Source organism: Scyliorhinus torazame, chromosome 2 (genome assembly GCF_047496885.1).
Source record: "Scyliorhinus torazame isolate Kashiwa2021f chromosome 2, sScyTor2.1, whole genome shotgun sequence".
Taxonomy (NCBI): domain Eukaryota; kingdom Metazoa; phylum Chordata; class Chondrichthyes; order Carcharhiniformes; family Scyliorhinidae; genus Scyliorhinus; species Scyliorhinus torazame.
In genome coordinates this window covers 83,834,827-83,849,619 of record NC_092708.1, presented here as the reverse complement: position 1 = coordinate 83,849,619, position 14,793 = coordinate 83,834,827, and the positions used below count along the sequence as shown (strand labels likewise).

The 14,793-nt window shown below is 45.1% G+C and overlaps 1 protein-coding gene across 3 annotated transcripts in view; it reads right to left on the bottom strand.

Annotated features, from left to right (window-relative positions):
- The window catches only part of slc12a8 (solute carrier family 12 member 8), a 311,686-nt gene that overhangs the window by 17,675 nt on the left and 279,218 nt on the right, over positions 1–14,793 (bottom strand). For all 3 annotated transcript variants that reach the window (XM_072473246.1, XM_072473254.1, XM_072473240.1), the window contains one exon: positions 3,735–3,852. In XM_072473246.1, coding sequence (XP_072329347.1) covers positions 3,735–3,852 — 118 coding nt within the window. The remainder of the gene's footprint in view (positions 1–3,734; positions 3,853–14,793) is intronic.

Here is a 14,793-nt window from a genome sequence, read left to right as displayed (position 1 = left end):
AGGAGCCAGCACATCCTCGCCCTTGTAAGGTGCGCTCTATATACCACCTTCAGGTGTATCAGCCCCAACCTCGCGCACAAGGTGGAGGCGTTCACCCTCCAGGCACACCTCACATCAGAACCCCTCCTCCATACCCTCTCCCATTCCTGTAGCAGCCTCTCCCCGAACAGGTGCCGGAATGTGGCGACTAGGGGCTTTTCACAGTAACTTCATTTGAAGTCTACTTGTGACAATAAGCGATTTTCATTTCATTTCATTCATTTCATTTCATTTTCAACTCTTCCTCCCACTTTGCCTTGATCCCATCCAGCAGCGCCTTATCCTATTCCAAATTAGCCCCAGAAACCGCCAACATTACCCCCTGCTCCAGTCCCCCTGTCGTCAGCACCTCCTCCAGCAATGTGGAGGCCGGCTCTACCAGGAATCTCTGCATCTCCTTCCTGGTAAAGTCTCGAACCTGCATGAATCTAAATATTTCCCCCTGCGCCAGCCCATACTTTGCTCCCAGCTCCTTCAATCCTGCAAACTGACGCCTAAGAAACAAATCTTTTAGTGTCCTAATTCCTAGAAGATAATGCTTGATGCAGAATTGCCATACATGGCTCAAGCTGTTGTTGGCATAGCTGCAGACCTACATCCAGAGTCTCATAGCACTGCCCATTGGAACAGGCTTGCAACATTTCTAATGGGGAACACATTAAGTAAGTGAAGAACTGTCAGAAATGGAATAATGGAGGCTGCATCATATAGTCCTGAAAAATCTCTGCAAGCAAAATACACCTATGCAGGAATTTGTGGTTCACAGAATTGTAGTGGCGCAAATGGAAGCTTTTTGGCTCATTTGTGTCTGCACCAAGTCTCCAAATGAGCATTAATGTCATTCTCTTGCCTTTTCCCCATGCCTCTGCACATTGTTTTATTCAAGTAATCATTGAATGCCGTCTTGAATGCCTCACGGGTGGCACAGTGGCTAGCACTGCTGCCTCACGGCGGCAGGGATCCGGGTTAGATTCTGACCTCAGGTGACTGTGTCTGTGGAATTTCCACATTCTCCCTGTTTCTGCATGGGTTTCCTCCGGGTGCTCTGGTTTCCACCCACAGTCCAAAGGTTAGGTGATTTTGGGCGTGCTAAATTGCTCCTTCGGGTGGGGTAGCAGGAATAGGGCGGGGGATTGGGCTTAAATAAGGTGGTCTTTCAAAGAGTCAGTGCAGACTCAATGGCCCCCTTCTGCACTGTCGGGAGTCTATGATTCTATGAATTGAACCTGCCTGTACCACACTTCTAGGCAGTGCATTCCAGTCCTGAACTACTTGTTTTGTGAAAAAATATTTTTCTCGGGCAGCACGGTGGCGCAGTGGTAGCACTGCAGTCTCACGGCGCCGAGGTCCCAGGTTCGATCCAGGCTCTGGGTCACTCTCCGTGTGGAGTTTGCATTCTCCCCGTGTTTGAGAGGGTTTCGCCCCCACAACCCAAAGATGTGCAAGGTAGGTGGATTGAACACACTAAATTGCCCCTGAATTGGAAAAATGAATTGGCTACTCTAAAATAATATTAAAAAAATTATATATATATTTTTCTCACATCATATTTGCTTCTTTTGCAAATTAAATCAGTGCCCTCTCGTTCTTGATCCTTTTACAAGGGGGAACACAATTTAATGCAATCAAACAACAACTGAAGACCTGCTCATCAGGGCTCACTGGCTATAGCCCAATGCATCTACTTCTTTTGGTGAGTCTAGTGAATAGAATCTACATTATGTCTAGTGAATAGAATTCACATTATGCAGGCGTATGACGAAAAGGCAGGGGAATGACACTAAGTGATGATGCTGGTTTGGAGAGCTGGTACAGACACGGTGGGCCAAATGGCCTCCTCCTGCACCATAACAATTCTGTGATACTGTGGACAGAGCCTTGTTCTAACTTTTGAAGTTTTTGCGTGGGACCATACTTTTTCATTCACTATTTAAAAAGACCCACATTAGCTGGTCAAGCAACTTGCTTGAATAGTTCAAATTGCACCTTCATGCCACAGAGCCAAAGCATTAACAATGTTTCGGTCTCACAGATGCTGACAGATCTGCTGAGTCTTTTCAGCATTTTCCATTTTTATTTCAGATTTCCGGCATCTGCAGCATTTTGCTTTTGAACTTCAGGAAATTAGGTTTGGAAAGTTCAGACAGGGCAAGTGAACCTGCACCTGACCATACAATCTTCATCCTGAAGTGAATTATCCCTTTGGCAGCATGGAGTCACAGAAGATTTATTCTAATAACGCGAGTGCTATTGAACATAGACATAGAGGACGAACATAGAATTTACAGTGCAGAAGGAGGCCATTCGGCCCATCGAGGCTGCACTGACCCTTGGAAAGACCACCCCACCTAAGCCCACACCTCCACCCCATCCCAGTAACCCAGCAAACCCTCCCAACCTTTTTGGGACACTTAACGGCAATTTAGCATGGCCAATCCACCTAACCTGCACATCTTTGGACTGTGGGAAGAAACCAGAGCACCCGGAGGAAACCCACGCAGACACGCGGAGAACGTGCAGACTCCACCCAGACAGTGATCCAAGCTGGGAATCGAATTTCGGACCCTGTAGCTGTGAAGCCACCGTGCTAACCACTGTGCTACCGTGCCGCCCAGAAGCTCTACTCAACACATTTAAACAGTAATTGCTGCCAGGTCACCGATCAGAGACTGAAGATGAATCATGTGATTCAAATTTGAATGTGTGCTAAAGTGAGAGCATTTGAAGGGATTACAGTATAATATGATCATTACATGGAACAATATGAACGAGAACTTTCACAAAAAAACGAACTGTTACAGCTAACCGTGTAATCGTTTTAATAACTCGGGGTAGATTTTAAATCCTTTATTATTTGCAATTAAGTTAAATAGTTTTTGCGATTGAAACACTGACAATTGCTCTTGACATGCAGGATTTGAAACAACATCCTTCCCCCTACATCCTACAGGACAAACAAAGCCTTCATTTGAAGTCACCTTGAATTGATTTGGAGAAAAATAAAAAGATGGAAATAGAATTAAGGTGATAGAAGACTAGCCATGTAACAAGTTTAAGTTAAATGCACCAACTCAGCATTTTATGACACCATCCACATAGAGGGTAATTTTAGACTTCGTGCTCCCAGCAAGGAACATTGTACGCTGAGGAACACATGTTAAAACTTCAAGTCTACGGATTATTTTTCAACCATTTAAAATTAGCACATGCCTGAAAGTCTGCTATGCTAGGCGGCAGGTGAGCTCTCCACCAACAGCGGCAAGTTGGAAAATGACTCCAGACATAGTGAAATTAGCAAGGCTATCTACATCATTGCTTCTGATCATATAATGTTGTGTAAAAGATCCAATTACATTAGAATATAATCTAGCCTTTGCTATAATTGGACTCTTCCCCACAGAGCAATGAAGGTTGTGTCATTGAACATATTCAAGGCTGAGTTAGACAGATTTGTTGACCTACCAGGGAGTCAAGGATTATGGGTTAGGAGAGTGAAGTCAGGCCACAATCAGATCAGCCACGATCTTGTTGAATGGTGGAGCAAGATCGATGGGCCAAATAGCTTACTGCTGCTCCCATTTCCTACTATCTTATAATCTTTTAATTGCACAAGAAACACAAAGAATTGCAAGATAATAATGAAATTTGCAATATGTTAAAAAAACCAATGTATCCAATTTATTAAATATACTCACCGGGTGGAAGTCCTGGACTCATTTGTCCAATATAAATGTAGATGAAAAATGCCACAGCAATATTAATTAAGGCATAAATCCAATGGATCACAAACATGATTACAATGGACACTATTGCCTATGAAAAAACAATGAAATAAAATCAGTTAAGAAAATGCAGTGTTTTAACCTGACTTTGCCCAATTATGCACACAAAGAGCAATCATAGAATCATAGAAGTTTACAGCATGGAAACAGGCCCTTCGGCCCAACCAGTCCATGCCGCCCAGTTTTTACCATTAAGCTAGTCCCAGTTGCCCGCACTTGGCCCATAACCCTCTATACCCATCTTACCCATGTAACTATCTAAATGCTTTTTAAAAGACACAATTGTACCCGCCTCTACTACTACCTCTGGCAGCACATTCCAGACACTCACTACCCTCTGAGTGAAGAAATTGCCCCTCTGGGCCCTTCTGAATCTCTCCCCTCTCACCTTAAACCTATGCCCTCTAGTTTTAGACTCCCCTACCTTTGGGAAAAGATGTTGCATACCTTATCTATGCCCCTCATTATTTTATAGACCTCTATAAGATCACCCCTAAGCCTCCTACGCTCCAGGGAAAAAAGTCCCAGTCTATCCAGCCTCTCCTTATAACTCGAACCATCAAGTCCCGGTAACATCCGAGTAAATCTTTTCTGCACTCTTTCTAGTTTAATAATATCCTTTCTATAATAGGGTGACCAGAACTGCACACAGTATTCCAAGTGTGGCCGTACCAATGTCTTGTACAACTTCAACAAGACGTCCCAACTCCTGTATTCAATGTTCTGACCAATGAAACCAAGTATGCCGAATGCCTTCTTCACCACCCTGTCCACCTGCGACTCCACCTTCAAGGAGCTTTGAATCTGTACTCCTAGATCTCTTTGTTCCATAACTCTCCCCAACGCCGTACCATTAACTGAGTAGGTCCTGGCCTGATTCGATCTGCCAAAATGCATCACCTCACATTTATCTAAATTAAACTCCATCTGCCATTCGTCGGCCCACTGGCCTAATTGATCAAGATCCCGTTGCAATCCTAGATAACCTTCTTCACTATCCACTGTGCCACCAATCTTGGTGTCATCTGCAAACTTACTAACCATGCCTCTTAAATTCTCATCCAAATCATTAATATAAATCACAAATAACAGTGGACCCAGCACCGATCCCTGAGGCACACCACTGGTCACAGGCCTCCAGTTTGAAAAACAACCCTCTACAACCACCCTCTGTTTTCTGTCGTCCAGCCAATTTTGAATCCAATTGGCAACCTCACCCTGGATCCCGTGAGCTTTAACCTTCTGCAACAACCTACCATGCGGTACCTTGTCAAAGGCTTTGCTAAAGTCCATGTAGACAACGTCTACTGCACTGCCCTCATCTACCTTCTTGGTCACCCCCTCAAAAAACTCAATCAAATTTGTGAGACATGATTTTCCACGCACAAAGCCATGCTGACTGCCCCGAATCAGTCCTTGCCTCTCTAAATGCTTGTAGATCCTGTCTCTCAGAATACCTTCTAGCAACTTACCTACTACAGACGTTAGGCTCACCGGTCTGTAGTTCCCAGGCTTTTCCCTGCTGCCCTTCTTAAACAAGGGCACAACATTCGCTACTCTCCAATCTTCAGGCACCTCACCTGTGGCTGCCGATGATTCAAATATCTCTGTTAGGGGACCCGCAATTTCCTCCCTAGCCTCCCACAACATCCTGGGATACATTTCATCAGGTCCCAGGGATTTATCTACCTTGATGCGCTTTAAGACTTCCAGCACCTCCTCCTCTATAATATGCACACTTCTCAAGACACTATTTATTTCCCTTAGTTTCCTAACATCCATGCCTTTCTCCACCGTGAATACCGATGAGAAATATTCATTCAGGATCTCACCCAACTCTTGTGGCTCTGCACATAGATGTCCTTGTTGATCCTTAAGAGGCCCTACTCTGTCCCTAGTTACTCTTTTTCCCTTTATGTATCTGTAGAAGCTCTTTGGATTCTCCTTTGCATTATTTGCCAAAGCAATTTCATGTCCCCTTTTTGCCCTCCTGATTTCCCTCTTAACTCTATTTCGACAATCTCTATACTCTTCAAGGGATCCACTTGATCCCAGTTGTTTATGTACGTCATATGCCTCCTTAGGATGCAATCTTAGGATGTAACTTTTTATAGAAGTATGTCTCGAAGCATCACTAATATTTATGCAGACATTCAAGTTATTTGCAGAAATTAAACGCATGATTACAATTTTTGTCCCAATTAACTCTTCACGGAAATAGTTGAGCCAATTACACAATGCTTTTTAGGGAACCGTGATAAAAAAATTGAAGATACGTGAAATATGCATTCAAAGAAAAATAAGCCTTTTTCGTACATACAATGCTATGCATTTTCTCTGAAAAGATATACAGACAGTGTTTACAACTAAAATTATTTGATAAAGGCTTAATCTCAACAAGAAGAGTCTTCCTCGCATTATAGGGTAAATACCGTTTTGTATTTATCCAGCTAGTTTAGATTTTGTGTTGCAACAATTCTAAATACGTAAAGAAGATCAACATGACAAGATCACCAATATTTAATCAACACCTCGCACTGAAATTGGACATACAAGTAATTTATAGTATTTCCTATAAATAATTATACTTTCTCACGCAAACATACAAAATAAAAGCAAAAACGCCTCATGGATGTCGTACATTACATCATTTTCTAACATTTTCCAGTTTGACATGCAGTAAAATGCTTCATGACCCCAGAGGATCAATCCGACATACAGATTGCTGTTCAACTTTGACCAATTTTATTTATGATTGGGGTAGCAATCATTGTTTCTCCACATACATTCCTTACTATCCAATCTTGCTGTTCAGAAATAGAGCATACCACCAACTTGAGACATTCTGCCTTGTCAGAAACGAAAATCTAAAGGTATTGATCAGTGAAATCATAGGAGGCTTCAATGAGAGAATCTGGGCTAGTAGTTGTCATGATATGCAGACAGGCACAGACAGGCAGCTAATGAACACAGAGAACAGGACATGACCAATGAGCAGGCAGGACACTCAGGGGTGGTATCTTACTATAAAAGGCACGAGGCACTCACACTCCGCCTCTTTCCACTGATGAACATCTACAGAGTGAGTCAGGGTGTATTTACAGTATCACACCTCCAGCACGTGGCTAAGAGCTAGTCTGGTTCAGTCAGACAGAGTAACCACACTTAGGTTAGCAGAGAGTCCAACTCATAGAGAACTGTGCTAACTGTGCTACTAGTTCAATAAATCAGATTGAACTAACTTCAAGGTCTGGAGTATCTTTTGGTTAAAGCTGCATCCAGTTGCAGCCTGTGTTATCCTAGAGTACATAACACAACAGTAGCAAGACAAAGAAATAGTATGGCCCTTCAAAGGAACCGACAGCATATAGTATGGGGTTTCTTCTTGTTAGGTAGTCCCTTGGAGTTGAGGGTAACCTGCTTTCAGGCTAAAAATGGGTTGTCAGGTGACTGAGGAATCCAATGAGCGAACTACAGTCTCTGTCACAGTGGGACAGAGGATGGTTGGAGGAGCGAGTGGGTGGGCTGCCTGGGTTGCCATGCACTCTTTTCACTGTCAGCGCTTGGCTTCAGTTTGCTCTTGATGATGAAATTCAAGGTGTTCAGTTTCTTCCCGGATGCTTTTCCTCCACTTCGGGTGGTCTTGGGCCAGGGATTCCCAGGTATCGGTGGGAATGTTGTACTTTTTCATGGAGTCTTTGAGGGTGATCCTTGAAGGGGTACCTCTGTCCTCCTGGAGCTTGCTTTCCAGTTGAAGCTCAGAGCAGAGTGCTTGTTTGATAGTATCATGTTAGGCATGTGGACCATGTGGACTGCCCGGAGGAGCTGATTGAATGTGGTCATTGCTTCAATGCTGGAGATGTTGGCCTGAGCGAGAACACTGATGTCGGTGCGCCCATTTTGCTGATGGGTTTTCAGGATCTTAGAGGCGGTGCTGGTCATACCTCTCCAGGGCTTTGAGGTGTCTGCTGTACATAATCCATAGGCGGGATTCTCCGCAAACCAGCGGGATGGGCAACTCCAGCGCGAAGGAGTGGCGTGAACCACTCCGGCGTCGGGCCGCCACAAAGGTGCGGAATCCTCCGCAGCTTCAGGGGCTAGGCCGGCGGCGGAGTGGTTTGCGCCGTGCCGGCCGGCGCGGAAGGGGCTTGGCACCACGCCAACTGGCGGCGAAGGGTCTCCGCCGGCCGGCACGAGTTGGCGCATACGCAGGAGCACCAGCATGTGCTGGCATCATCCCAGCGCATGCGCAGGGGGGTTCATCACCGCGTCGGCCATCGTGGACTGTTACAGCAGCCGACGCGGAGGAATCGAGTGCCCCCACGGCACAGGCCTGCCCGCAGATCAGTGGGCTCCAATCGCGTGCCAGGCCACCATGGGGGCACCTCCCAGGGACAGATCCTTCCCCGCCCCCCCGAGGACCCCGGAGGCCACCCACAGAGCCAGGTCCCGCCGGTAAGTACCTGTTGTAATTTACGCCGGCGGGACCGGCTGTAAACGCGCGGCCACTCGGCCCATCGCGGGCCGGAGAATTGTCAGGGGGGCTGCTGCCAGCGGCTGCCGACCAGCGCGGCACAATTCCCGCCCCCGCCAAATCCCCGGCGCCAGAGAATTCGGCAGCCGGTGAGGGCGGGATTCACGCCGCCCCCCGCCGATTCTCTGACCCGACGGGTCATCTGAGAAGCCCGCCCCATATCTCTGATGCAAAAAGGGTAGGTATCACTACTGTACTGTAGACCATGAGCTTGGTGCCGGGACTGAGATCCTGGTCTTCAAACACTCTCTTCCTCAGGTGACTAAATGCTGTGCTGGCAAACTTAAGTCAGTTTTGAACTTCATTGTCAATGTCTGCCCTTGTTGACAGCAGGCTCCTAAGATAAGGAAAATGGTCCACGTTGTCCGAGATCTCGTTGTGGACTTTGATAAATTTGGCGCACTGCTATGTGGCAGGAGCAAGGTGGTAGAGGACCTTTGTCTTCCAGATGTTTTGTGTAAGGACCATGCTCTCATACGCCTCAGCGAAGGTGTTGATGATTGCTTAGAGCTCGGCCTCTGTGTGTGCGCAGATGCAAGCATTATCAGAGCATGGGATTACCTTGGATCTGGCCTGCAGGAGGTGGAGGTTGAATAGATTTCTATTTGTTCTGTAGTTTAGCTCCACTGCAGTGGGGAGCTTGCTGAGAGTGAGATGGAGCATTGCGGCAAGGAAGATCGAGAAGTGCATCAATGCGCTGACACTGCCTTGCTTGACCCCAGTCCAACAGGAATTGGGTCTGTGGTAGATCCGTTGGTCAGGATCATGGCTTGCATGTCATCATGGATGATGGTGACAAACCTTTGGGGCAGCCAAAATGGAGTGCACTGCATAACTAACAGAAAGCAGAGAGTGGGGATAAATGGGTGTTTCTCTGGTTGGCAACCTGTAACTAGTGGGGTCCCTCAAGGATCAGTGTTGGGCCCGCAGTTGTTCACAATTTACATAGACGATTTAGAGTTGGGGACCAAGTGCAATGTGTCGAAGTTTGCAGACGACACTAAGATGAGTGGTAAAGCAAAAAGGGCAGAGGATACCGGAAGTCTGCAGAAGGATTTGGATAGGTTAGGTGAATGGGCTAGGGTCTGGCAGATGGAATTCAATGTTGCCAAGTGTGAGGCTATCCATTTTGGGAGGAATAACAGCAGAATGGATTATTATTTAAACGGTAAGATGTTAAAACATGCTGCTGTGCAGAGGGACCTGGGTGTGCTTGTGCACGAGTCGCAAAAAGTTGGTGTGCAGGTGCAACAGGTGATTAAGAAGGCTAATCGAGTTTTGTCTTTCATTGCTAGAGGGATGGAGTTCAAGACTAGTGAGGTTATGCTGCAACTGTATAGGGTGTTGGTGAGGCCGCATCTGGAGTATTGTGTTCAGTTTTGGTCTCCTTACCTGAGAAAGAACATATTGGCACTGGAGGGAGTGCAGAGGAGATTCACTAGGTTGATCCCAGAGTTGAGGGGATTAGATTATGACGAGAGGTTGAGTAGACTGGGACTCTACTCATTGGAGTTTAGAAGGATGCGGGGGGATCTTATTGGGACATATAAAATTATGAAGGGAATAGATAGGATAGATGTGGACAGGTTGTTTCCACTGGTCGGGGAAAGCAGAACTAGGGGGCATAGCCTCAAAATAAGGGGAGGTAGATTAAGGACGGAGTTTAGGAGGAACTTCTTCACCCAAAGGGTTGTGAATCTCTGGAATTCCTTGCCCAGTGAAGCAGTTGAGGCTCCTTCTTTAAACGTTTTTAAGAAAAAGATAGATGCCTTTCTAAAGAATAAAGGGATTCGGGGATATGGTGTACGGGCCGGAGAGTGGAGCTGAGTCCACAAAGATCAGCCATGATCTCATTAAATGGCGGAGCAGGCTCGAGGGGCCAGATGGCCTACTACTGTTCCTAGTTCTTATGTTCTTATAATCCCTTGCATTATAGGGCAACTAAGAAATATCCTAAACAATTTTATGTCAATGCAAGAATTCATTGACTCTCTCCTGGAAGTGAGAATTGCTTTTCCAGGAAGTAATGAGGACATTTTCAGATTAACAGGAATTATTGATCAGGAAGTGACGGAAATACAGGGCTGAATTTAAGTGCCATGACCATTTTAAAAAGCCCTGACAGAATTCAATGACAATGAGCTAGTTAACTGCTTTTGATCATATTTCCACGCCTTTAAGGGCAGAGATCCCACCTCGAAGAGCTGCTGGCCAATCAGAGAATGGTTAGCTTTTCAGTTCCAGCAGTGACAACAAGAGTGATGGCTGGTACAACAGAAGGCCCCAGATCAGCCACGTGGAGGAGGCTCCAGTGTACAGACAATTTGGTCAGGTTCATTGTGCAGGCTCAAGTGAAAGGGAGAGGATGGATCTTTACCCAAGTAGGGGGTTCTTTCAGCAGGGCCAGCCCTTCCCACCAAGGGGGCCCTCCATGCGCCGCAGGGTGTCCAATTCTCCCACTGTTCACAAGAATGGTCCCTGGAAAGAACAGCTTGTCGTATGAGGATTGGTTGAGGATTCTGGGTCTGTACTCATTGGAGTTTAGAAGGATGAGGGGAGATCTTATTGAAACTTACAGGATACTGCAAGGCCTGGATAGAGTGGACGTGGGGAGGATGTTTCCACCTGTAGTAAAATCTAGAACCAGAGGACACAATCTCAGACTAAAGGGACGACCCTTTAAAACAGAGATGAGGAGGAATTTCTTCAGCCAGAGGGTGGTGAATTTGTGGAACTCTTTGCCGCAGAAGGCTGTGGAGGCCAAATCATTAGTGTCTTTAAAACAGAGATAGATAGGTTTTTGATCAATTAGGAGATCGGGGTTATGGGGAGAAGGCAGGAGAATGGGGATGAGAAAAATATCAGCCATGATTGAATGGCAGCGCAGACTCAATGGGCCGAGTGGCCTAATTCTGCTTCTATATCTTATGGTCTCATGAACAGCTTCCCCACGTAGTCTACGGCCCTTCCTGCCCTGGTTGTAAGCCAGTGATGGCACCATGAGACCCATTAATTGGAAAGAAAAGGAGCTCAATTGGACTCAATTGGTTCTCCTTGCCATTCCCTGACCTTGACTTAGACAAGGGGAGTCAGGAAGATGGCCAAAAACATTTGGCTCAGTAAGCCATGAGGTTTGTGGATTATGCTCCAAATATCTGGATGTCCAAGAAACCTCACTACAATCCTGCCATAGCTTCATTATAATAGATTGCAGTAGTCTTGAGTGGGAGTTCTGAAACAAAAGCCCTCAAAGTCCGTCCGGGGTCAAGCAAGGCTGCTCGACAGTCCCCATACTATTTACAATCTACCTGACAGTGGCTATTTACCTCATCAAAGTTCAACTGCCTTCTGGTATCAGTATTAAATACCACCTAGATGGAAAATTCTTTAAACTTAAGTCACTTCCGTGTGAAAACTCAGCTGGCTTCAATGGGCATACATGATCTACAATTAGCGGATGACTGCAGTGTCATTACCCACCCAGCACCAGAGTAGCAATCCACTCTCTCTTCAATTCTGCACACACAAAGACACGGCCTGTTCTTAAATATTGCCAAAACAAATTCATATTAACCCACACCTGGTCAGCTAAATATTCCACCTGCTATATATGTAGAAGGAGAGGCTCTGGAATATACTGTGCATTTCCCATACCTTGGCAACCAGCTTTCTCAAAGGGCCACCATTGATGAGGAAACCCAACACCAGATCAGCTATGCCAGCTCAGCTTTCTACAAACTATAGCAGCGAATGTTTGAAAACAAAGACCTCCAAAAATCAACAGAAGTCCTAGTGTACAGAACAGTTGTTATCACCACATTCTTGCACTGCAGTGAGACTGTAATGTGAGGGTCCCTTTAAGAAAGTGTGTTTGTCAAACAGCTGCAGTGATGCCATTGTGTGGGTGGAGCTGAGCTGTGTTTCTGGCTTTATACTTTGGGTTTGAGCTGGAAGCTGTTTTTTGGCTCTGAGTTTTAGTTTCATTTTCTGTTGGGGAGCTGCATTCAAACCAAGGAGATGTTTAGGTCTCTCTCTCTCTCTGCCTACTAAAGAATGTTTCCAGATGACTTGATGATTTCAAAGTAATACCTATTTCTGTTAGAAATGCGAACCTACTGTCTTTGTTAAAAAGGGTTTTTGACTTATGGATGTTGTTCGGTAAGTTATTAAGGGTTACCTATAGAGTATTGTATCTGTGGGGATTATCGGTGTTGGTAGTTGATAAGATTTACAAACTGTGTGTTTGTAAAATGTTATCTGGATTCATAGAATAAACATTGTTTTTGTTTAAACATATTTTAGATCTCTGTTGCATCACACCTGTAAAGTGGGCCCTTGTGCTCCCCATAACCAAAATCTATTAAAAGTTGTGGGTCAGGTGAACTCCATGATATACTTTGGTGTTCTCTAAACCCTGGCCCATAATAAGATCTAGAGTGAATATCAGTGACAGCAAAAGGAACATGTGGCAACCTGGGAACCCCATCCGTTGGGACGCCCCGGTCACCTGAGACCTTATTTTTAGTGTGGAAGCAGGTCGTCTTTGGCCCCAAAGGACTGCTGAAGAAGATCAGCGACACATAATAGTTCTAGATAAATTCCATCAGCAATGTCTTCACATCTTCTGGATTCAATATGAGGGCCATTGAACAAACATTAGTATCCTTCTTGAATTCAGGTTTCCAGGCTTTCAGGCAAAACTCCTACAAAATCAATTTTGATGGACTGGACAGAAGTGGCTGAAAAACATCCTGGCCAGGTCTTGTTTTCTCAATTCTCAAATGGCCAACATTCCAGGGTGTTAATAGGATCAATGATGGTTGGCAAAGTCAAAACTAAGTCACAAAGCTGGTCCTTGCTGAGAGAGTTTATTAACTTTTTTCAGAGTCAACACTCCTCACATACACCGAGGGTGGGATTTTCCCTAATTCCCACTTCAATTCAGATTTTAAAAAATGTCCACCTCCCTGGTGAAACTTGTGTGTTTTATCCCAACAAGTCATTTTTAAAATGCAGTTTGAACCAGAAAGCTAGACCTACACCCCTCACCAAACTATCATTGTAATTTTGTTCACTATGTTAGTTGCTTTTGCAAACTATATAAGAGAAGCAAAATTAGTAATTTTACATCATGACCCGCATGCCAAAGCAAGACTAGTGAAAGGCATTACAGTTAGAATCTTCACAGGCAACAAACACAGGAAGTTTTCAATCCAATCTGGGTTGTATTCAAACAGAGGTCCCCAAGGTACTAACTAAGCCAATGAACCACCCAATCCCCAAAGGCAATTATGCATAGTTTTCAAAAATGGTTCAGAAAAATATTTTGAAAGATTTGACAGGATCTTGTAGAAGTAAAATAAAGACCAGAGTTAACCATTAATCTACCTAACAGATTTAAAGTTTAAAGCACAGCTTGTTCAAAATTCATGGATAAGGATGAATATTAAAATAGCCAACTTTGGGATACAGTATGTGAAAAGAACACATTCAACAAAAATCCAGCACGACATTGAACAAGAAAGGTGGTGCTCTTTTTTTGGAAAATATTTTTAGTCAGGACATCTTCATTTTATATACAAAACACAGCATTCAATCCAACATTATATAATTCTCGTTATACACACCTCACCTACCATACCACCCCAAATGCCCCGTTTTGCAACTGTAAAACAAAACAACCCCCCCGCCCCTCCCTCCTGCTGACGATGATCAACTCTTAAAGAAAGAGATGAATAACTTCCACCTTGAGTAGAACCCCTCATCATAGCCCTAATGGCAAACTTGTTTATCTTCTCCAAAAGTAAATATTTTCGCCAGGTCACTCACCCACCCTACTGCTCTTGGCGGCTCAGGAGGCTGCCACCCTAACAAAATCCTTCTCCAGGCTATCAGAGAGGCAAAAGCCAACACGTCAGCCCCTCTTCCCTCCTGCACTCCCAGATATTCTAATAACCCAAATATCGCCATCCAGGGGTTCGGGCCACCTTAACCCCTAATATCCCTGACAGTATCCCCAAATGGACTCCCAAAATATCGCCAATTTTGGACAGGACCAGAACATGTGTGTGTAGTTCGCTGGCCCCTTAAACACCACTCACATCTGTCCTCCAGCTCCGGAAAGAACCCATTAACGCGCGTCTTTGCCATATGTGCTCAGTGCATCACATTAAATTGAATTAAGCTCAATCTCGCACATAAGGAGGTCGGGTTTATCCTATGCAAGGCCTCACTCCAAACCCCCGCCTCAAACACCACCCAACACCTCCTCCTCTTTATCTCCAGCGGGGCCCTCTCCCTCCAGCTGGGCCCTCTCCCTCTTCATTAACTGTCCATAAACATCGGAAATCGTGCCCTCCTCTATCGCAACCTCAGACACTGGGCTGGATTCTCAAAAAATGGGGCTATGTCCCCACACCAGACTTTCCTGAAAATGAT